Source organism: Tarenaya hassleriana, unplaced genomic scaffold, assembly GCF_000463585.1.
Source record: "Tarenaya hassleriana unplaced genomic scaffold, ASM46358v1 Cleome17, whole genome shotgun sequence".
Classification (NCBI taxonomy): Eukaryota; Viridiplantae; Streptophyta; class Magnoliopsida; order Brassicales; family Cleomaceae; genus Tarenaya; species Tarenaya hassleriana.
Window position 1 is genome coordinate 775,568 of NW_010965122.1, and position 18,248 is coordinate 793,815.

The 18,248-nt window shown below is 38.6% G+C and overlaps 3 protein-coding genes across 3 annotated transcripts; 2 read left to right on the top strand and 1 right to left on the bottom strand.

Annotated features, from left to right (window-relative positions):
- Positions 1-1,802: 1,802 nt before the first annotated feature.
- Positions 1,803-4,468, bottom strand: LOC104809876. The gene is made up of 3 exons (XM_010535976.1): positions 4,354-4,468; positions 2,524-3,992; positions 1,803-2,453 (listed from the first exon to the last, which is right to left on the bottom strand). The coding sequence occupies exon 2, from the start codon at positions 3,705-3,707 to the stop codon at positions 3,015-3,017; it is 693 nt and encodes a 230-aa protein (XP_010534278.1). The 5' UTR covers positions 3,708-3,992; positions 4,354-4,468; the 3' UTR covers positions 1,803-2,453; positions 2,524-3,014.
- Positions 4,469-6,505: 2,037 nt separating this feature from the next.
- LOC104809877 (rhomboid-like protein 19) lies at positions 6,506-9,439 on the top strand. Its single transcript, XM_010535977.1, has 8 exons — positions 6,506-6,649; positions 6,778-6,902; positions 7,457-7,517; positions 7,614-7,780; positions 8,000-8,105; positions 8,238-8,440; positions 8,552-8,689; positions 9,099-9,439. The coding sequence occupies exons 1-8, from the start codon at positions 6,638-6,640 to the stop codon at positions 9,199-9,201; spliced, it is 915 nt and encodes a 304-aa protein (XP_010534279.1). The 5' UTR covers positions 6,506-6,637; the 3' UTR covers positions 9,202-9,439.
- A 1,208-nt stretch (positions 9,440-10,647) lies between these two features.
- On the top strand, positions 10,648-17,578 carry LOC104809878 (aminodeoxychorismate synthase, chloroplastic). The gene is given in 14 exon segments (XM_010535978.2): positions 10,648-10,847; positions 12,068-12,461; positions 12,569-12,704; positions 12,999-13,068; positions 13,259-13,323; positions 13,490-13,556; positions 13,644-13,916; positions 13,994-14,120; positions 14,314-14,630; positions 14,785-14,864; positions 14,937-15,039; positions 15,206-15,288; positions 15,466-16,089; positions 16,865-17,578. Coding segments are annotated over 13 exon segments (2,781 nt in total). The 5' UTR covers positions 10,648-10,847; positions 12,068-12,124; the 3' UTR covers positions 17,364-17,578.
- The last annotated feature ends 670 nt before the right edge of the window (positions 17,579-18,248 follow it).

Consider the following 18,248-nt stretch of genomic DNA (forward strand, 5'->3'; position numbering starts at 1 on the left):
CTTTGGTTTGGGGTATAATCGATAGAGAAAAGGATGCATTATGGACATGGTTTATGGAAAGATTGAAAGATGCAATACCAGATGGACCTGATGTCGTTGTGTTATCCGATCAGTATAGAAGCATAATTAAGGCTATTAGAGAAGTGTACAAGGAAGCTGGCCACGGTTTTTGTGTAAGACACATCGCACAAAATATAAAAGTCAAGGTTAATAAAGGCGTGGGAAGAAAGAATAATATAGATGAATCTGTTGCTTCACTATTCTACAAATGCGCAGAAGCTTGCGGTTTAATGATTTGAAAGTCAGGTATGTTATCTGTGACCCATGTGACCCATGTGACCTACGTGACCAATGTGACCCATGTGCATATGTCGTGCAGGTTTCTCAAGTTTGCGGAGTATATGCAGAAAGAAGAACTTGATCCCGAGAAATGGGCAAGGGCAAAATTTACACGTCAAATGTATAATCTATTGACTACAAATGGGGCCGAATCGATTAACTCCGTATTGAAGAAAGCAAAAAGGTTTCCGTTGCTTGGGTTGCTTGATATTTGTCTTGGAAAGATCGTGGAATGGTTCAATAGGCATAGAATGGAAGCAGGTTCAACTGATAACTCTCATAAGCTGACACCGTTTATTGATAAAGTGCTTCAAGAGCGGTACGAGATAGCATGTACATATGAGGTAACTGTGTTGAACAGTTTTACGGACGAGTTTGAGGTGAGAGATAAAATGGGTAAGAAACACTTGGTGAGTCTAGGGGATAGATCATGCAGTTGTAAGATGTTTGACATAGACAAATATCCATGCAGTCACACAATCGCAGCAGTCCACAAGACTGCAAAGGCAAGATTATACCGTACTTATGCTCTCCATACTTTCTCCGGGAGACATGGCGGTTGGCTTATCAAGAAACGGTTTATCCGATTCCTGATTGTTGTGATTGGATCATTGACGACCTACGGGATGCAAACCTCGTGGTATTACCTCCGATTGTGGAAGATAAACGCAAAACCGGTAGACCCAAACAAAATCGGTTTCCAGGCCCCAGCGAACCGCGGACAAAGCGTTCAAAGAAGGGCAAATAAAGATATTGCATAAATAATATGATTGTATGATTTCATGTAGTTCTCGTGACCTATGTGATTGTATACATTTTCCAGAAGGACATCTATTTGAATAAGGTGATTTTCTTTGCACTAGTACCGTGTTAAAGTCTTGAATAGATAGAAAAATGTTTTGAACTGTGTGACCCATATGACTCACCCGTGACCCATGTGACCCGAAGATATTTTTACACTGTGTGATCCATGTGATCCGTGACTTAGTGGCACTTATAAAACACAGTCAAATCTCGATTTTAAAGTGTTAAAATGGTTTATATGATGTTTTACAATGATAATATGGTATCTGCAAGTTAAATTCGTTAACATAAGTAAGAGTTATATGAACATTAGTACAATTTGTTCATAAGTTGTCATGAAACACTAGTATCACTTATGGATTACATTTGCATGAATGATTTGGATATGAAAATTGAAACAAATATGATTTTAAAGTTGTTATTGATGTTAAAATCCATGATTAATCACTGCATAACCATGCCAAGTCACTAATTCGATAAATTCGACCCATGTGACCTATGTGACCCATGTGACTGACCCGTGACCCGTGTGATCCATGTGACCCGGGTGACCCATTGGACTTATATTTTTTTTCTTTCTCATTTCCAAGTAAAAGTAAAATCCAAAAATACGAAAGAGTTTACAAAAACTGAGTTTACAAACTACGAAAGAGTTCACAATAAATAACGGGTCAGTTCACAGTTTTACCATTACAAAATATATCGATAGCCAATTTTTCACGGATCAATGGTATGGTCCCATCGCATATCGACATGAATTATGCTCCCTTGTTCAACATTATTCCCTCCACGTATTTTGCAGCATAGACACCGGAATCAGAACCTGTTGCATTTTCATGAAGCCCAATCTTGCACTGAACCTCAATCAAATCTCCTTCACGGAACAATTTTGTCTTAGCAAGGATGTATGCATGCGGTATGAGATGAGCTAACTTCTGAACAACCTTATCCACATTCTCCCGCAGTCTCGGTTGGCAATTGTATACTTTAAGTACTTTGTCCCTCATATCCACTTTAATGGCAACCCTATGATAGGGAATCTTGGGGTTTTCTGGCAGTGCGGGTGAAGGGATGTTCACAACAGTTAGAAGAACATCATACTTCTGCAACGGCTTACGTACACCTCCAACTGGACATTTTCCGGAGAAGTATTTCTCAAGACAACCCAGCTTGAACAGGTCCCTACTCTCTTCCCACCGCATGATGGTCTTCGAGAAGTATAGATCACATATGCAACAGTTAGAGATCACAGTTTTACTGGAGTACTTCGAATAGTTGCACCGAAACGCACACATTGCCTCTTCTATATGCTGTCAAAGAAAAACAAAAACATGTTAGAGATGACCCGTGTGACTCGTGACCTATTTAATGGAGCCTTACCTCATCAGTGAGCCATTTTCCGCCCTCCAAAATAGTTTCAAAAAACTTTGAATCTCTAGTTGCATTCAAATTAGACTTCCATAGCCTTTTCTCTCGGGACATATTCATAAATTTCCAAAGAATGCTCGCTTTTAGAGTGGATGATGAAAGAAAGGATGTCGTCCTTACGAGGTTGTCACCATTAACTCCTTCAGGTTGTCAGACAAAGTATGCAACCTCAGATTCTTCGCATTCTGATTCTGGTTTCTTTGGTTCTTCATGTTGTTGTGTACCCCTGCCTCCGCTACTTCTTCTGCTCCTTCCTCTCCCCCTTCCCATTCTTCCTCTACCTCTGACAAGTGTCTTGCAACGTTTATTCTTTGCAGGGGGTTCACTCGATTTTGGTTCAACATATGGACTTCTTTTTGCGGGCCCTTGTCTTTGTTTTCTTTTCAAAGGAAATCTGAGTGATGAAGATTCAGAGCTAGAGTTACCTTCTGCGGTACCAGACGTTAGGACTGCTTGAGAGACTTCCTTTGGGGTTTAGATGGGGCTATGTCATCCTGGCCTTCTATTGGGGTTTCAGAAAGTTTTGGGAGATTCAAATCAACAATCTCAGCCTCTAAACCCTCCTCACAAGCATGAGGGAGATCCACATCAACATTCTCACCCTTAGAACCTTCGTCACAAGCTTGAGGCAGATCCACATCAACATTCCCACCCTTAGAACCCTCGTCACAAGCTTGAGGCAGATCCACATCAGTATTCTCACCCTTAGAACCCTCGTCACAAGCTTGAGGGATATCCACATCAGCATTGTCAGCCTTAGAACCCTGCTCAGAAGCTTGAGGAAGATCCACATCATCATTCGCAGCCTTGTCACCTTTCTCAACAGCTTCACGGAGATCCACATCAACATTCCCAGTTTGAGGGACATCCATAAAAACATCCGCTCCTCCAGTATGGTCTTTAGAAGTTGCAGTGTCCCCCCACACATCATCATTCCTAGGTTGCACTCTATACGAATAGTTCGCAGAGAAATGACCAGACTGTTTCAGAATATCTTTAAGACAAGCAATTAACCTCATCTCAGATGCTTGGATCGCTTGACCCATGTGATCAATGATCCTCGCCTCGGATGCTTTGATCTCCTGCTTAATGAACTTCTCTAATGCATCCACTCTTGAAACTGCTGATCCTCGCATTCTTGGAGGTTCCCTCAACCTGAGTCTCTTCTTCTTGAATTTCTTCTTGTTCTTCTTCTATTTCTTCATCATCATCTTCTTCAACTATCTTAGCTTTTCCCTTTTTCAAAGAAGTTCTGCATCTGGCATCAAGCTCAAAATGCTATCCCAATAAATGCTTTGCGGATTCAACTGCAAATGTTGCATCCATACACTGATATTTGGATCACTACTTCCCTTGTAATTCTCCAGATCATACAGAAGTGCTTCTTCATCCTTTCCCACTTGTAGAATACTTTTAATACCCTGAAATAAAAAAAAATGTCACTTTTGATCCGTGTGACCCATATGACTCATGTGACCCGTGACCCAAGTGACCCATGTGACCCGTGTCCCATGTGACCCATGTGACTCATGACCCGTGACCCGTACATGTGATTCAATTCCAATCTTTTCCATTACAGCAGGGAAGGTTCATCTAAGCCCGGGTTTGATTACCCTCTTGCACATTCTAGGACAGTTTAGGTCTGCACCTGGAACATCTATGTACCACCCATTGGAACCCAAGCTTTTAATGCACTCAAAAGGCATCAACTGCAATATAAAAAAAGTAATCAAATCAATCCAACTTTCAAATAATTTCCTCGTAATTTAATAAATAACTTACCATTAGAGGGATTATAAACCCCGGACAATGCCATTTTGTCTTTGGTTTCGCACCGAGACTCTTTCGCACTTGATCAACTATTCGATCAAAAGTGTATCGACCCCACGGAAATCGTTCACATAAACGTAAATTATCAACCATGTCGAACAAATCACGGCTGATTTGTTCGGATGACAGGGCATGATCCAAGATTCCGGCCATCAAGAAGAAAATAACCAATCTCTTACGATCTGATGCCCTCTGGGTTGACATATATCTCAATTTCTCCACCACATCATTCAAACAAACCTTCTTACGTCCGAAAGTCTTTTTCCTGAACTCACTCTTTTTGAAGCTCTCACATTCTTCTGGATATTTTCTACACTTCAAACCACATATAACTGCATGCTCAATGATTGAGTACCTCACGAGCACACCATTGAGCACGAACCACAATTCCTTCTCGTCTTCCGCTTTAACAGAGCGGTTAATGAGAACTCTCGTATGCGCCATATTTAACTGTAGATCCCATTGTGCGTGGAATAGATGTTGGAACTGTGATTCTTTCTCGAAGTACGTCCATCCATCCTGTGTCAGTACTTCTTTAAGCGTCTTCAGTGTCTCATAGGGATAACACTTCGTATTGATCTTCGAAGAAAACTGAATGTCTTCGAATTTGTAGACAAATGGAAGCTGCAAAATAAAATAATTGTTCGTCATTGTGATCTTTGTGACCTGGGACCTGAGACCCGTGGCTCATGTGACCTATGTGACCCATGACCCATTTGACCCATGACTCGTGACCCGTGTGACTCGTGTGCGGTGTTGTGAGTTATATCATACTATTACCATATAAATCTCTGTGACCCATGTGACCTGTGATCCACATGACCTTGCGAGTTAGGAAATCATTAAACTTGCTAAGGTATTCCGAAATCTCACACCCACACTCTAACTTTCTATTTCGAATTCCTAAAACCCAAATTATATATTTCAAAACACATAACCCTAACTTTATATTCAGAAATCCCAAAACTTTAATTTTCAATTTCGAAATCCCTAAACCCTAAATTCCTATTTTGAAATCCCAAATCATCCAACAAGTTTAATGATTTTACTCCATGATCAGATCATAGAAGAAAAAAACAGAGAAGAAGATGTAGACAAACTTACCGTTTCTAATGGAAGATCTTTGTCCGACGATGACGGCGATGAACCGACCTGAGACGCAGATGAAGACGAAGCAGAAGACACATGTGTTCTTAGATCCATGGGTGTTTGATTTTTCACACAAATCACAAGAGAGATACCGAAATTGCAAGGAAAATGACATCACTTCTCTGAAAATTTCGAAAGAGAAATCGCGCAAGAGAGAGAGAGAGTTCTCGAAATGCTGCAAGAGAGAGAGAGAGAGATCAGGTTGCAAGAGAGAGTGGGAGTTTACCGAAAGAGAGAGAGAGAGCATTTATTTTAATTCTTAAAAAGTTAGCCGTTTTTTAGTCGAAAAGGTATGGTCCTTTTCGTCTTTCATTTAAAATTCAGGGATATATATGTCTTTAACTCATTTCAATTTTTATTTTTTTTAGATTTATTTTTTAGATGGGTAGGCTATAAAGTAAGGGGTAGCATTTTAAGGGCATTTCTGCTATATTCCCTGTTGAATGGATGAAGTTTTTATTTTGAGTTTTTGGATTTAGTTTTGGTTTTTAGATTTTAGTTTTTTATTTTTATAGATTTGTAAATCTAAAAAAAATGTAGTTTTTTAGTTATTTTTTTTCCATAAAATAGTTTCCTCATGTTTAGAAAAACTAAATTTAAAAAACTTTGTTTGATAATTTTTTGAAGTTTTTAAAATTTAAAAACTCCAAAAGTTCTTTCCATTCAAGAAATATATTTCAATTTCACGTTGTCTTTGGAAAAATTAAATCATTTTCCTATTTTGTTAATATATTTAAATATTATATATAGATATACTGTTATTATCTAGACCATAGTTTTTCAAGATGGATTGTAATTCTAAACTCTAGTTTTGAGATTTTTATTTAATAAATATATTAAAATATAGTAAAAGTCTAAAAATCATATTTTTTTTTGTAAAATAAAAATCCATATCTTTAATATTATATTAAGGGCGTTAATAGATAATTATGTAATAATAATATCGAGAAAGAGGTGAGAAATTTAGAAATCGAAACCGTGGATCGAACCACCGACAAAAAAACAGAGATATCGATCGAAGATCGACCATCTGCGATTCACTGTTTCCATTGACCGCTTCAGATTCGTGCTCTCTCTCGCCGGCGACATGAGTTCTCCGGTACTGAATCTATATCCCCTTCCCTCAGATCTTCGAAATCGCTTGATGGTTTCGACGATTTTATCTTTCGAATCGCATTGCTTGATCGATCCAGCATTTCGATATGGTCATTCTGTTGTGTCTTTCAGGGAACGAGCATGTTCACCGGGTTCACCAAGCTCTGCAAGGGACTCGCTGTGGTGCTTGTTGCTGGGCACATCGTGGTTCGGTTGATTCCTGCTTCTGTTCCATATCTCGCTCTGATTCCGTCGAGGTTCTTCGCTTTCTCCCTTCTCAATTTATGTATTTGTCTGAGGATATGTTAGGATTGAGATCTGGGTATTGAATGAGTAGATCATCAATGGTTGTTTTTGTTTTCCAAGTTTTTCTCTGCTTTGGCTGGAGCCTTTGTTAATCTGATGCGTTAGATAGATCACATTCTTGTCTAGTACCTGGAAATATATGGATCATTTAAGACTTGGGTTTTGAACGAGTAGAGTCACTGTTAGATTTCTCTGTGTAGTACTGCTTTTTTACGAAAACTTTTGTAAACCATTTGCCACACCCATGATCCAACAAGCACTGCTCTGTGTAGAACTAATCGCCACTAATACTATCTTAAATGAATATGATTGGAAAATTTTCATGCTGAAAGATATGGCGTGTTGGTACACAACAGAGGAGTGCTTTTTGGATCATGGGTGTTGCAAATGGTTTTGGATGTTATATTCATCGAGTCTGGCTTTGACATGTACCCCATTGTATTGCCCCTTGTATCGGGATTCTGACTTGTTACATTCTTTTCTCTGTATCCATTCTACATTATAGGACTATTCCTTTTGCCTGGAATCTGATAACAGCTGGTTACCTTGAGTTGACAATATATGGGGTATGTAGTGTTTTTTTCCCTAAGTTTGTTTGTTTCCTCTCATTGCTGATTTTCTTGCCTATAGTATATTCGAGTGACTTGTACTCAATCTTTCAGGTTGTCTTCAGCACCCTTGGTCTCCTCTTTATGGGGAAGTTGCTCGAACCTGTCTGGGGTTCCAAAGAATTCCTGAAGTTCATCTTTGTGGTGAACATTCTCACGTCTCTCTGTGTTTTCGTCACTGCTATTGCCTTGTACTACATAACGAGGGTGGAGAATTACCTGTAATTATCCTCACACCTTTTGGATTATTAAGTTTTTGCTGCTTTATTTTCTCGGTAAATTAAATGGGAGGAATGGCCTATGTTATGTAAACTAAAATCTGCTTTGCAACCCTTTGCTTGACAGCTGAATTTTATGTTACCATGTTTGGTTCATGCGTGATTGTTTTATTTCGACTTTACCGCTATATAACAAGTCTTGTCTACTGTTTTCCTGTCTAGATATATGCCCCTTGCGGGCTTTCATGGTGTCTTGGCGGCTCTGCTGGTTGGGATAAAGCAAATAATACCTGACCAGGAACTATCGTTGTTGAGGATTAAAGCAAAGGTATCCAATTTTCCTTTTAATTAAGAAATCATAGAGATTTATCATCCATTTTCTCGTTTTGTTGTTTTGCATTAATTTTGGCTAGTTGGAGAATTTCTCACTCCTACTCTTGCTTTTACTTCCTGTGTTCAGTGGTTGCCTTCTATTATGCTTCTCCTGTCAATAGTTTCAAGCTTCTTCACATTGGAATCGGCAGCATATCTTCCCACTTTGATATTTGGTACATATATGGGTTGGTTATACCTCAGATACCTACAGAGGAGGCCAGAAACGAAGCTCAGAGGTGATCCAAGCGATGACTTTGCCTTCTCTACTTTCTTTCCAGAGTTTCTAAGGTGAGAGAATAATCTTTGTGAACTACAGTTTCGAGTTTCGTCCTTAAAACATGAATCTTTTTTCTACTTCACACATCTGTCGGTAAACGTTTTCTTCACAATGAAATGCAGACCGGTTATTGACCCTATTGCCACAATCTTCCACCGGATGCTTTGTGGACGTTCGGATGCCTCTGCAGAGGGCCATGGTTACACTCTGGGAGGTGCTCCATTGCCAGGTTCTGATCCTGTTGAGGCATCCAGAAGGAGGTAACTTTCTCTTTCTTTCCTTTTAGTTTGTTGCATGATCTACCTTTGTTTGTTATTTTCATGCAGCGACCATGCAAACTTTGCCGACTTAGCACAAACCATGAGTCCCCGTTTACATGTCGTACATCTTACAATAATTCTCAATCAGCTTGGAATTTTCACATCCCTCTTATCAAAATACAACAGCTAAGGATTACTTGATGTGAAACTGATGGATTATGATTGTTCCAATGGACCTCAAAATCTTGAACTTAATGCTGGTTATCTAAATGGCTTGGTTCCGGGAAAGAGACGGAGTAGGGCCTTTTCTGCTTAATACCTGGTTGCAAGTAGCAACCTTTTCTTCTCTTCCCGCATGTTCTTGTTCTGTTAAACGTGTGTTGTCCCGACAAGAGATCTGTATTTGCAGAGAAAGAGGGGCAAGGGCTCTCGAGGAGAGACTAGCGGCGGACAGCTTGGCCGCTGGAAGGAGCAAAGACGAGTCACATGAGGATGCGTCGGAGAACGTCTGAGCATTTGCTTGACTGAAACTGCAAGTTAACTTTCCTAAGAGTATCTAGAAAGACAGCCACAGTTTTTGTTCTAAAGGTTTGATGTGGATGGAATAGGGCTTTGTACAAAACGATCATATCCTGTATTTGGTTGGTGGGTTTTTTTTTTTAGATTCCGACAGATTCTTTGAATCTCTTCGTGTCATAGTTCGGACATCATTTTTAGTGTTCTTGTTACTGCCATGGACACTGTCTCTCACCATAGTGCTTTTGGCAATGCAAACTACGCATGTCGAGGAAAAAAAATTATCATGCTTTACCCATCTCGGCTAGCTCAACTGGTGAAACGGGGATGCAAAGCACTTCTCCCGCCCCAAGTTCGATTCCCAGGGTGGGGAAGGAAGCGAATATTTCAAAGTACATGGTTTGCTCCCGATCCGGAGATTAGTCTGGGCTTCGGCCCAGGACGCTCCGTTATCAAAAAAAAAAAATTACAATGCTTTCATTAGAAAAAGTACATGAGGGAAAAAGATGAGCAGCATATCATTGTTCTAGATTTTGTAGATTTTGACTATATATATATATATATATATATTTTAAATGAAATTAATTTTAATTTTTGTTATCATATTTGTTTTGGTGTATTTTTAGCCTAAAAGAGAGCCTAATTTTTTTTCTTTTTGTTTAAATTTGCTTAAATTTTCGGTTCTCTTCCATCTAATAGCAAATCGTTTATAAATATAATAATTTCATGAGTACAATTATTTTAAAAAAACAGGCGGTTAGAGAATAAAGAAAATAATGAGGAAATAAGTAACGAATCTAACAATCTGAGTAGATTCCAAGGCAGCTCCATGCATATATATGGGTCCCATTTATTCGGTGCTTTACTTTTTTTTTTTCGCTTCTTTCCAAATACATAGTAATAATATATAATTTATTTTTCCTAAATTATTATCAGTATCTACGAAAATAATACGCAATCCAATTTATATATCAAATTACTCGAATATTGAGTATTAGAACGATTTTAAACTGAGTCTTGATTCTTGTGAGTTGTATGATTATAGATAGACATTTAGATTCCACTAATAAAATAAAAAGGGATTAGATATCTTATCTACAAATTCTCGGACACAATCTACATTAGAAAATATTTATATATTAAAATAAATAACATAATAGTGTTTCCACATTTTGTTGGTCTGCGAATAATTTATCAACCCCGTGATTATAACATATTTAAATCCAAAATCTTAAAATCATGCTTGTTTGAATATGTTCATAACAGATATTTAATAGACAATATCATTTTTATGGATAATAATTTTAAATTTATTTGTTTTGAGTACTTATCAAAATATCAAAATTTCAATAGTAGAGAAACTGAAATTTTCGTATTAATAGCGCAATAAATAGTGACTGAATATTCCATTGAGTATTTAATTTTGGGCAGTTTCCACTTTTTTTCTTTCTTTTTGCCCTTTTCAAAGCGTTCTTCGTGTTCTCCTGGCCACCCTTTGCAAATCGCCTCCACCAACCTCACATTTGCCGCCTCTCTCTCTCTCTCTCTCTCTCGCTTGATCCAGTCATGTTCTTGTAAGAAGACAGAGAGTTGTGTCTGACCCATTTCCCTTTTCGCGATCCCCTGTCGCATTCTCAATTGGGTAATCCTCCATTCTTACATCTCTTGAGCTTGTCTCCTGCAATTTCGGAAGTTGCTCTGTTCCTCGTTGTTTTTGTTTTTGGTAAAGAGTTAATTATAGCTTGCATGTGCCGATTACGAAGTTTTGTTAAATTTGTATCAAAGGAATGGAATTTCGTATTCCACAAAAAAAAAGGAGAATAATTTCGTATTTTTTTGCTGATACGGAATCGGCAAACGAGTGTGGTTCCTAAGATTAACCAAAGGATTGATCCCAATGGCATGTTCAATGTTTGTATTATAGCGAACGAGATCCTTTTCATGTTACAGCTTACAAGGTTATTGCTCCTAGAAATTCATTGTAGCAAGCAACCTTTGTTCCTGCGTCTTGTCTGTTTTAGACATGGGGGGGACTTTTTCATAGAGATGGAGATGGTGTGCTTGATTGGTAAGCAAGTTTGGTTAAGGATCCTTCAGTGGGAATATGAAGAATATCATTTGAATTGCCTGATTCGAAGTGGTTTTTGAGCTTAGGATCTGTAAACATCGAATGACTAGCATCTTGCGTCTTTTCTGTTTTAGACATGGTGGAATTTTCGCATGGTGATGGTGTACTTGATTGGTAAGCAAGTCTGGTTATGGCTCCTTAAGCGGAAATATGAAGAATGTCCTTGAATCGCTTGTTCCAAGTGGTTTCAAGCTTAGGATCTGTAAACCTCGAAATGACTCAGGTGTTGAATGTTGTCATCGTGGTGCCTCAGTTAAATTGTTTCGCGAAATATGTTCTGTTTTTTTCTCTCTCTGTGCATGAGTTAAATGGACGAGATTACAACTGTGACATTGATTCCCTCCAATGAATAGGAAAGAAATGGTTGTGATTCTTTGTCAGTTGATATGAGCCAAAAGATTTTTATTTTATTTACCTTGATTCTGTTCTTGCAATTGAGTCGTAGAGGATCAGATGAAGAATATCAGTGAGTTGCTTGGTTTCATGTGGGTTTGAGATTAGGATACTAACAATGACTCAGGTGGAAAACATTGTCTATCTTTTGTCTCCATTAAGCATTCATCAACTGGTTTGTGTTATACGTTTAGTTATCTTTCTATTTGCCAATTATTTGAATGAGATGATAATTGGAGTTGATTTGCTATCAGTTAGTAGGAAAGAAAAATGGCTATGGTACCGCCCCTTTAGCAAGAGACATGAATCTGTCTCATTTTGCGATATTTGATTTCTTTCAGGGTTTAAAGACGGGGTTGGAAAGTCACATTGACTGTGCCTCCCCTTCAGCAAGAGAAATGAATTTCTCTTTGTGCTCAACCTCTCCAGAGCTTCCATATCCTATCGACATTCATTCGAGAATACCGGATGGAAATCTGTTATTAACTACTGATTTTGTCAAGGTTAATAAAATATCAAAGAAGGGATACATCAACTTACCCGGACGTGCTGTGAGAAAGGTTCTGGCATCCAGCCATCTAGTTCCCGGACACCTGGAAGACTCGTCAATTACAACGGGGAGGAAATCATTGGGAGAGCCCAGAAGGAAGCTCAACTTTGTGAGGACGTTGCTAATTGACAATTATGATAGTTATACATACAATATATATCAAGCACTCAGTACTATTAATGGAGGTAAGCTCTTATTTTAATCTCTCCTTCTCTCTCTGTCTCTGTCTCTGTCTCTCTCTCTCTCTCTCTGTGAAGCTTCTTCACTTGTTAACTTCCTTTATTATTTCTAGTGCCTCCTGTGGTTGTTCGAAATGACGAGTGGACATGGGAAGAAGCTTACCGTTACTTATATGAAGAGTTTGCTTTCGATAATATTGTTCTATCACCTGGACCTGGTTCTCCAAGTTGCTCAACAGATATAGGTATGGGCAATTGAATTTCATCAACATCTCTGTGATCATAAGCCCATTTTTTGTTTTGACGGGCTGCCTTTCGACTTTTACGGTGGATATGTTGGCTGTATCGGGTATGTGTTAATGCCATCTATCATCATCATCATCATCTATGTGGTGAATCTCTTCCATTATCTTTACTCATGCTCCATATTATCTGTCGATTTTAAGTGGGGTGTTCCTTAAATATAAGTTTGCTTCTAGTCCTACATTTTGTATGCAATCAATATCTAAATCGATCATTGCTGCAGGTACGATCTTAAAGTTGAATGTGGCGTTTCATCTAATCGTCACAATGCCGAGATATACCTATTCTAGGCGTCTGCCTTGGCCACCAGGTATTCGATTTCACTACTGTGAGAATTTGCTACTCAATGAAGTGCCTTCCAGAGGCAATTCGTCTTTTGAAGCTATTACTGATATTTTCTCTGAATTTTTTTTTGTAACCCTTTTCTCTATAGTCATGAAAATGAATAGCTTCTCTCTCTCTAGATTTCTGTTTAACAAAGATGTGTTATGCTTTAACAGGCACTTGGCTATGTCCATGGAGCTCATGTGGTGCATGCCCCTGAACCAGTCCATGGACGTTTAAGGTATTGTTGAATGTAACTTCAGTTTATTTGGATTGATTCATGCTTTTCTCTGTGCCTTTAGACAAACGGGTCATTTTTTTCTCCTGAAATGAATTCTGCTGACAAAAGCTAATGGAAAATTCATTAGGTGATTGTACTTCTCACCGTTGTGATCTCCATTATGCAGTGGAATTGAGCATGATGGAAACATATTGTTTTCTCACATTCCATCCGGGAGAAACTCTGATTTCAAGGTAATTCAGTTTTTGTTTTTGCCTCCGGTATATGAACATCTCTAGAGGTATGGGTTACAAATTTCCATTGGAACATCAATTCTGCAGGTTGTTAGATATCATTCTCTTATCATAGACCCGGAATCTCTGCCAAAAGAACTTGTACCTATTGCATGGACAACTTCTGATGACACCGGTTCTTTCTCTGAGAAGAACAAGTTTAATAACATGGGGACCTTGCCAGGGGGTGAATCGGTCATTTCTGTTTCAGAAAAGTCAGAAAATGGAAAACCCCGGTCTTCATCCAAATCGGAAGGCAGAAAAAATGGGCGCATTCTCATGGGCATCAAGCATTCTACATTTCCCCATTATGGTGTGCAGGTCTGATTATTCAAGGTGTTATTTGAAATGAATTTTCTTTGCGTTTTCTTTTTCTTTAATGTGCTTCTGGTTTCCAGTTTCATCCAGAGAGTGTTGCTACCAGTTACGGAAGACAAATATTCAAAAATTTCAGGGAGATAACTGAGGATTATTGGAGGGGGTGCAGATCTAAATCTTTGCATTTCAGAAACATAAATGACACTGGTAAAATAGAGCTCTTTTCAAGAATTAGATTCTTAAATGTTTATATTCTTATATGGGTTTGGTATATTCTTCCTCTTTACTCATTGCCCATTTTGAGAACTCTCATTGGGTGGTCTCGGAAGTGGCTAGTGATCGTGTTACGGTTTTGACTGCAGGTTTGTGCACTTTTTCTGACTAGTAAATCTTGTTTTAGCAAACATGCAGGTGCCTGATGCAAGTCAATTTTTTAGAGATCTTTCTAGAACTATGTGTAAAGATGGTTCTAGTTATCAAGGGCACCATACAAATAGGAATGCTGTGTTTACCGCCAAAAAGAACGGTCTCGGTGTGTTTGATCTAGTGGATTTGTCGTATCCAAGAAGTTGTCATACTAAATTTTTGAAGTTAAAATGGAAGATGTTTGATGGTTTGGCCCATCAAGTTGGTGGAGCAGGAAATGTATTCTGCCAACTCTTTGGACAGAATGGCGGGAATGATGCTTTTTGGCTGGATAGTTCTTCTACTGACAAGGTTAGTGGCATAAGCTCATGAATCACTGTCTTCGCGGTGATTGTTATTGCTCTCTTCTGTTTTGTCAAATCTTGAGATTTGTTTGGGTTGGTTTTATTTTGCTCTGTAGAAGATTTCTTCTATTGATATGCTGTTTTTTATGTTCTTGTTCCAGGCTAGAGCCCGGTTTTCTTTCATGGGTGGCAAAGGTGGATCCCTTTGGAAGCAATTGACATTTAGATTATCTGATCAAAGGTAAATCTCTCTCTCTCTCTCTCACTCTCACTCTCTCGAAAGCCGGAATCTCTTATGTGTTTCTTGTTTCAGCGAGGTTGCATCTAAGCATTCTGGTCATCTTGTAATAGAAGATTCTCAGGGTTCTACTGAAAGAAGGTTCTTGGAAGAAGGGTTTCTTGATTTCCTCAATAAGGTATGAAGCAATAACCCTCTTCTCTGGCATAAAACCATTACATAACAAACATATGCCATAAATTTTCTCATCTTTGATATCAACCTTTCATGAATTTGGTACAAAATGTTTTGCTGTAACGGAACTATTTGAATCCGTCTATAACAGTTCTTTAACTTTGTATCAGGAGCTTTCGTCGTTTTGCTATGACGAAAAGGATTTTGACGGGCTGCCTTTCGACTTTTACGGTGGATATGTTGGCTGTATCGGGTATGTGTTAATGCCATCTATCATCATCATCATCATCTATGTGGTGAATCTCTTCCATTATCTTTACTCATGCTCCATATTATCTGTCGATTTTAAGTGGGGTGTTCCTTAAATATAAGTTTGCTTCTAGTCCTACATTTTGTATGCAATCAATATCTAAATCGATCATTGCTGCAGGTACGATCTTAAAGTTGAATGTGGCGTTTCATCTAATCGTCACAAATCCACGGCTCCAGATGCATGTTTTTTCTTTGCAGATAACATGGTGGTTATCGATCATCATCTCGATGATATTTACGTGTTATCTCTTTATGAAGAGGGTATTTCTCGTAACTCGTTCTTGGAAGATACGGATCAGAAGCTTAGGAACATTAGAGTTTGTGCCAAAAATGAACATGGGGATCAAACTCTGAAGGCTACAGCTTCATCTCCATGGAAGGAAAGTTATTTTGTTCCGGACAAATCCCGGGAACAGTATATAAGCGATGTTCGAAACTGTCTGAACTATATTAAAGATGGGGAAAGCTACGAGCTTTGTCTTACTACTCAGAACAGGAGGAAGATTAGTAGTGATATTGATGCATTGGGACTGTATCTTCACCTGAGAGAAAAGAATCCTGCGCCATATGCGGCATTTCTCAACTTCTCGAAAGAGAATTTACGATTGTGTTGCTCGTCGCCTGAAAGGTTTTTGCGGCTGGACAGAAATGGAGTTCTTGAAGCGAAACCGATTAAGGGTACTATAGCTCGTGGCTCCACAGCCGAGGAGGATGAACGTCGTAAATTCCAACTGAAGTTCAGGTACGTCAAACCTGAATCCTTCGTTATCGGTACGGACAAGTCTGACATATCACTGGAATCTCGTTTTTTTTTTTTTTTTTTTTTGGAGTGAGGAGTTAAGGTTAGGATCCATATTCTAGCATGCTTCTTGACCTGTCTTTATCGCAATTTCAAGCGCTAAACTCAACTTTGCATTGTCTTTACATTCGGTTTGCACTTCTGTCATGTCTGCTCAAATGGTTTGCCCAACCGGCCTACAGTGGGCAGGCCGGGTATTTGAGATTTTTGAGTTACCAGGATCTGAACTCGAACATCTCGAACCTCACGAGATAATATTCGATTATTGGTGCAGCATCCAAAATTGGATACCCGAGATCATTTTTGAATATTTGAAACCAAGTTTAATACAAAATTTCAGGGTTTTGTTTTTCAAAATAAATATCATATATTAGTAATTGATTCGGTCAAGTATCCGAATTTCTTATGGTTCTGCAAATCTGAACTCGAAATTTCAAGAATTTTCAGTTGATTTGTATTGTAATATCTCTAAAATCTGGGGTAAAAATGTTATTTTATTGTTCGTTCGGGTACTCGTGCGTAGTAACCAGACCCAATTACCCTAATTCAAACCCGATTTTCGGGATTTTCTCACGCTATGACCCAATCTCATCTCATATAGCACTCGGATTCCCGAAATTTGGGGGTTTTTTCCCATCCCTACCGATTGCTACTTGTGAAAATGGTCTGATTTCTGTCTTATGCCCTGACTAAAAACTCTTTGCGTTCCTTGCAACAGCGAAAAGGATCAAGCCGAGAATCTTATGATCGTGGACCTTCTGAGGAACGATCTCGGCCAAGTCTGTGAGCCAGGTTCAGTCCATGTACCCAACCTCATGGACGTGGAATCCTACGCGACGGTCCACACAATGGTGAGCACGGTTCGAGGGCAGAAAAGATCGGACATTAGCCCCATCGAATGCGTGAGAGCAGCTTTCCCCGGCGGCTCGATGACCGGAGCTCCAAAGCTAAGATCAATGGAGATTCTTGATTCTCTTGAGAGCTGTTCGAGGGGGATTTACTCGGGGTCTATCGGGTTTTTCTCGTATAACGGTACGTTCGATCTGAATATCGTGATAAGAACGGTCGTGATGCACGAGGGAGAAGCGACGATCGGTGCAGGAGGGGCGATAGTTGCGTTATCGAACCCGGAAGACGAGTTTGAGGAAATGGTTCTGAAGACGAGAGCTCCGGCTAAGGCTGTGATGGAGTTTTCAGGTCAAGGGGATTCTTTGTAGTTTAGTTACTTGCAGCGCAAGTTTAGTTACTTTTTCAAACCCATATCTACATTTGGTTTGTATTTGTGGGTGCAAACAGGTGAAATTGGTTATTATTATTTTTGTTTTGTTTTCGAAAACATATGATATAACAAGCATGAAAATTTGCTTGTTATGAATAGGCAATACAAACAATTGTAAACTCTTATTGTTTTTAATAATTATATTTTCATAAATTTTCATTCCAAAATCTGTATTTTGTGAAACAATTGAACCCTTGTATTTCTACATAGATTCCAGAGGCATTGCAGATTCCAGAGATTTCAATAGCACAAAGAAAATCGGATGGTTTCACGATTAGGTATAGAGATGGTTAATTTGGTTAACAATTGAATAAATGAACAGATCCTAACCAAATAATATACAACTGAATTGATTTTGATATAAGAATTTCAAATGGTTATAATTGAGAAATTGATTTTTTTTATTAAAAAACCAAACTCGAATCCAATCCAATATAAAAATCAAATAGTTATAACTGTTTTGAAACTAAAATAACTAAACCAACCAGTTAAATATAACGGAACCAAAACTCGGAATGACATTTATGAGAATTATTGTGCGCAGTCCCGGTTATTACCGGTTTAGCACAAGGGTAATTCCGTAAATATAATCGATATATCAACAATGACCGTTCTGTTATAAAACAGAGCCTTTTGTGCCAAGGTTTTGCGTTTGTTCATCACCCCGACACATAGGATGCGTGAATTGTTCGAATCCGAGCTTGGAGATCTCTCGTCTTCGGATCATTAATTTCTCTTATCTGTTTCTTCATTCTTCAAGCGATATCTCATTGATTCAGCAGAGTTTATTGCAGAAGATGGACTATGAAGCTATAAGTCTCTT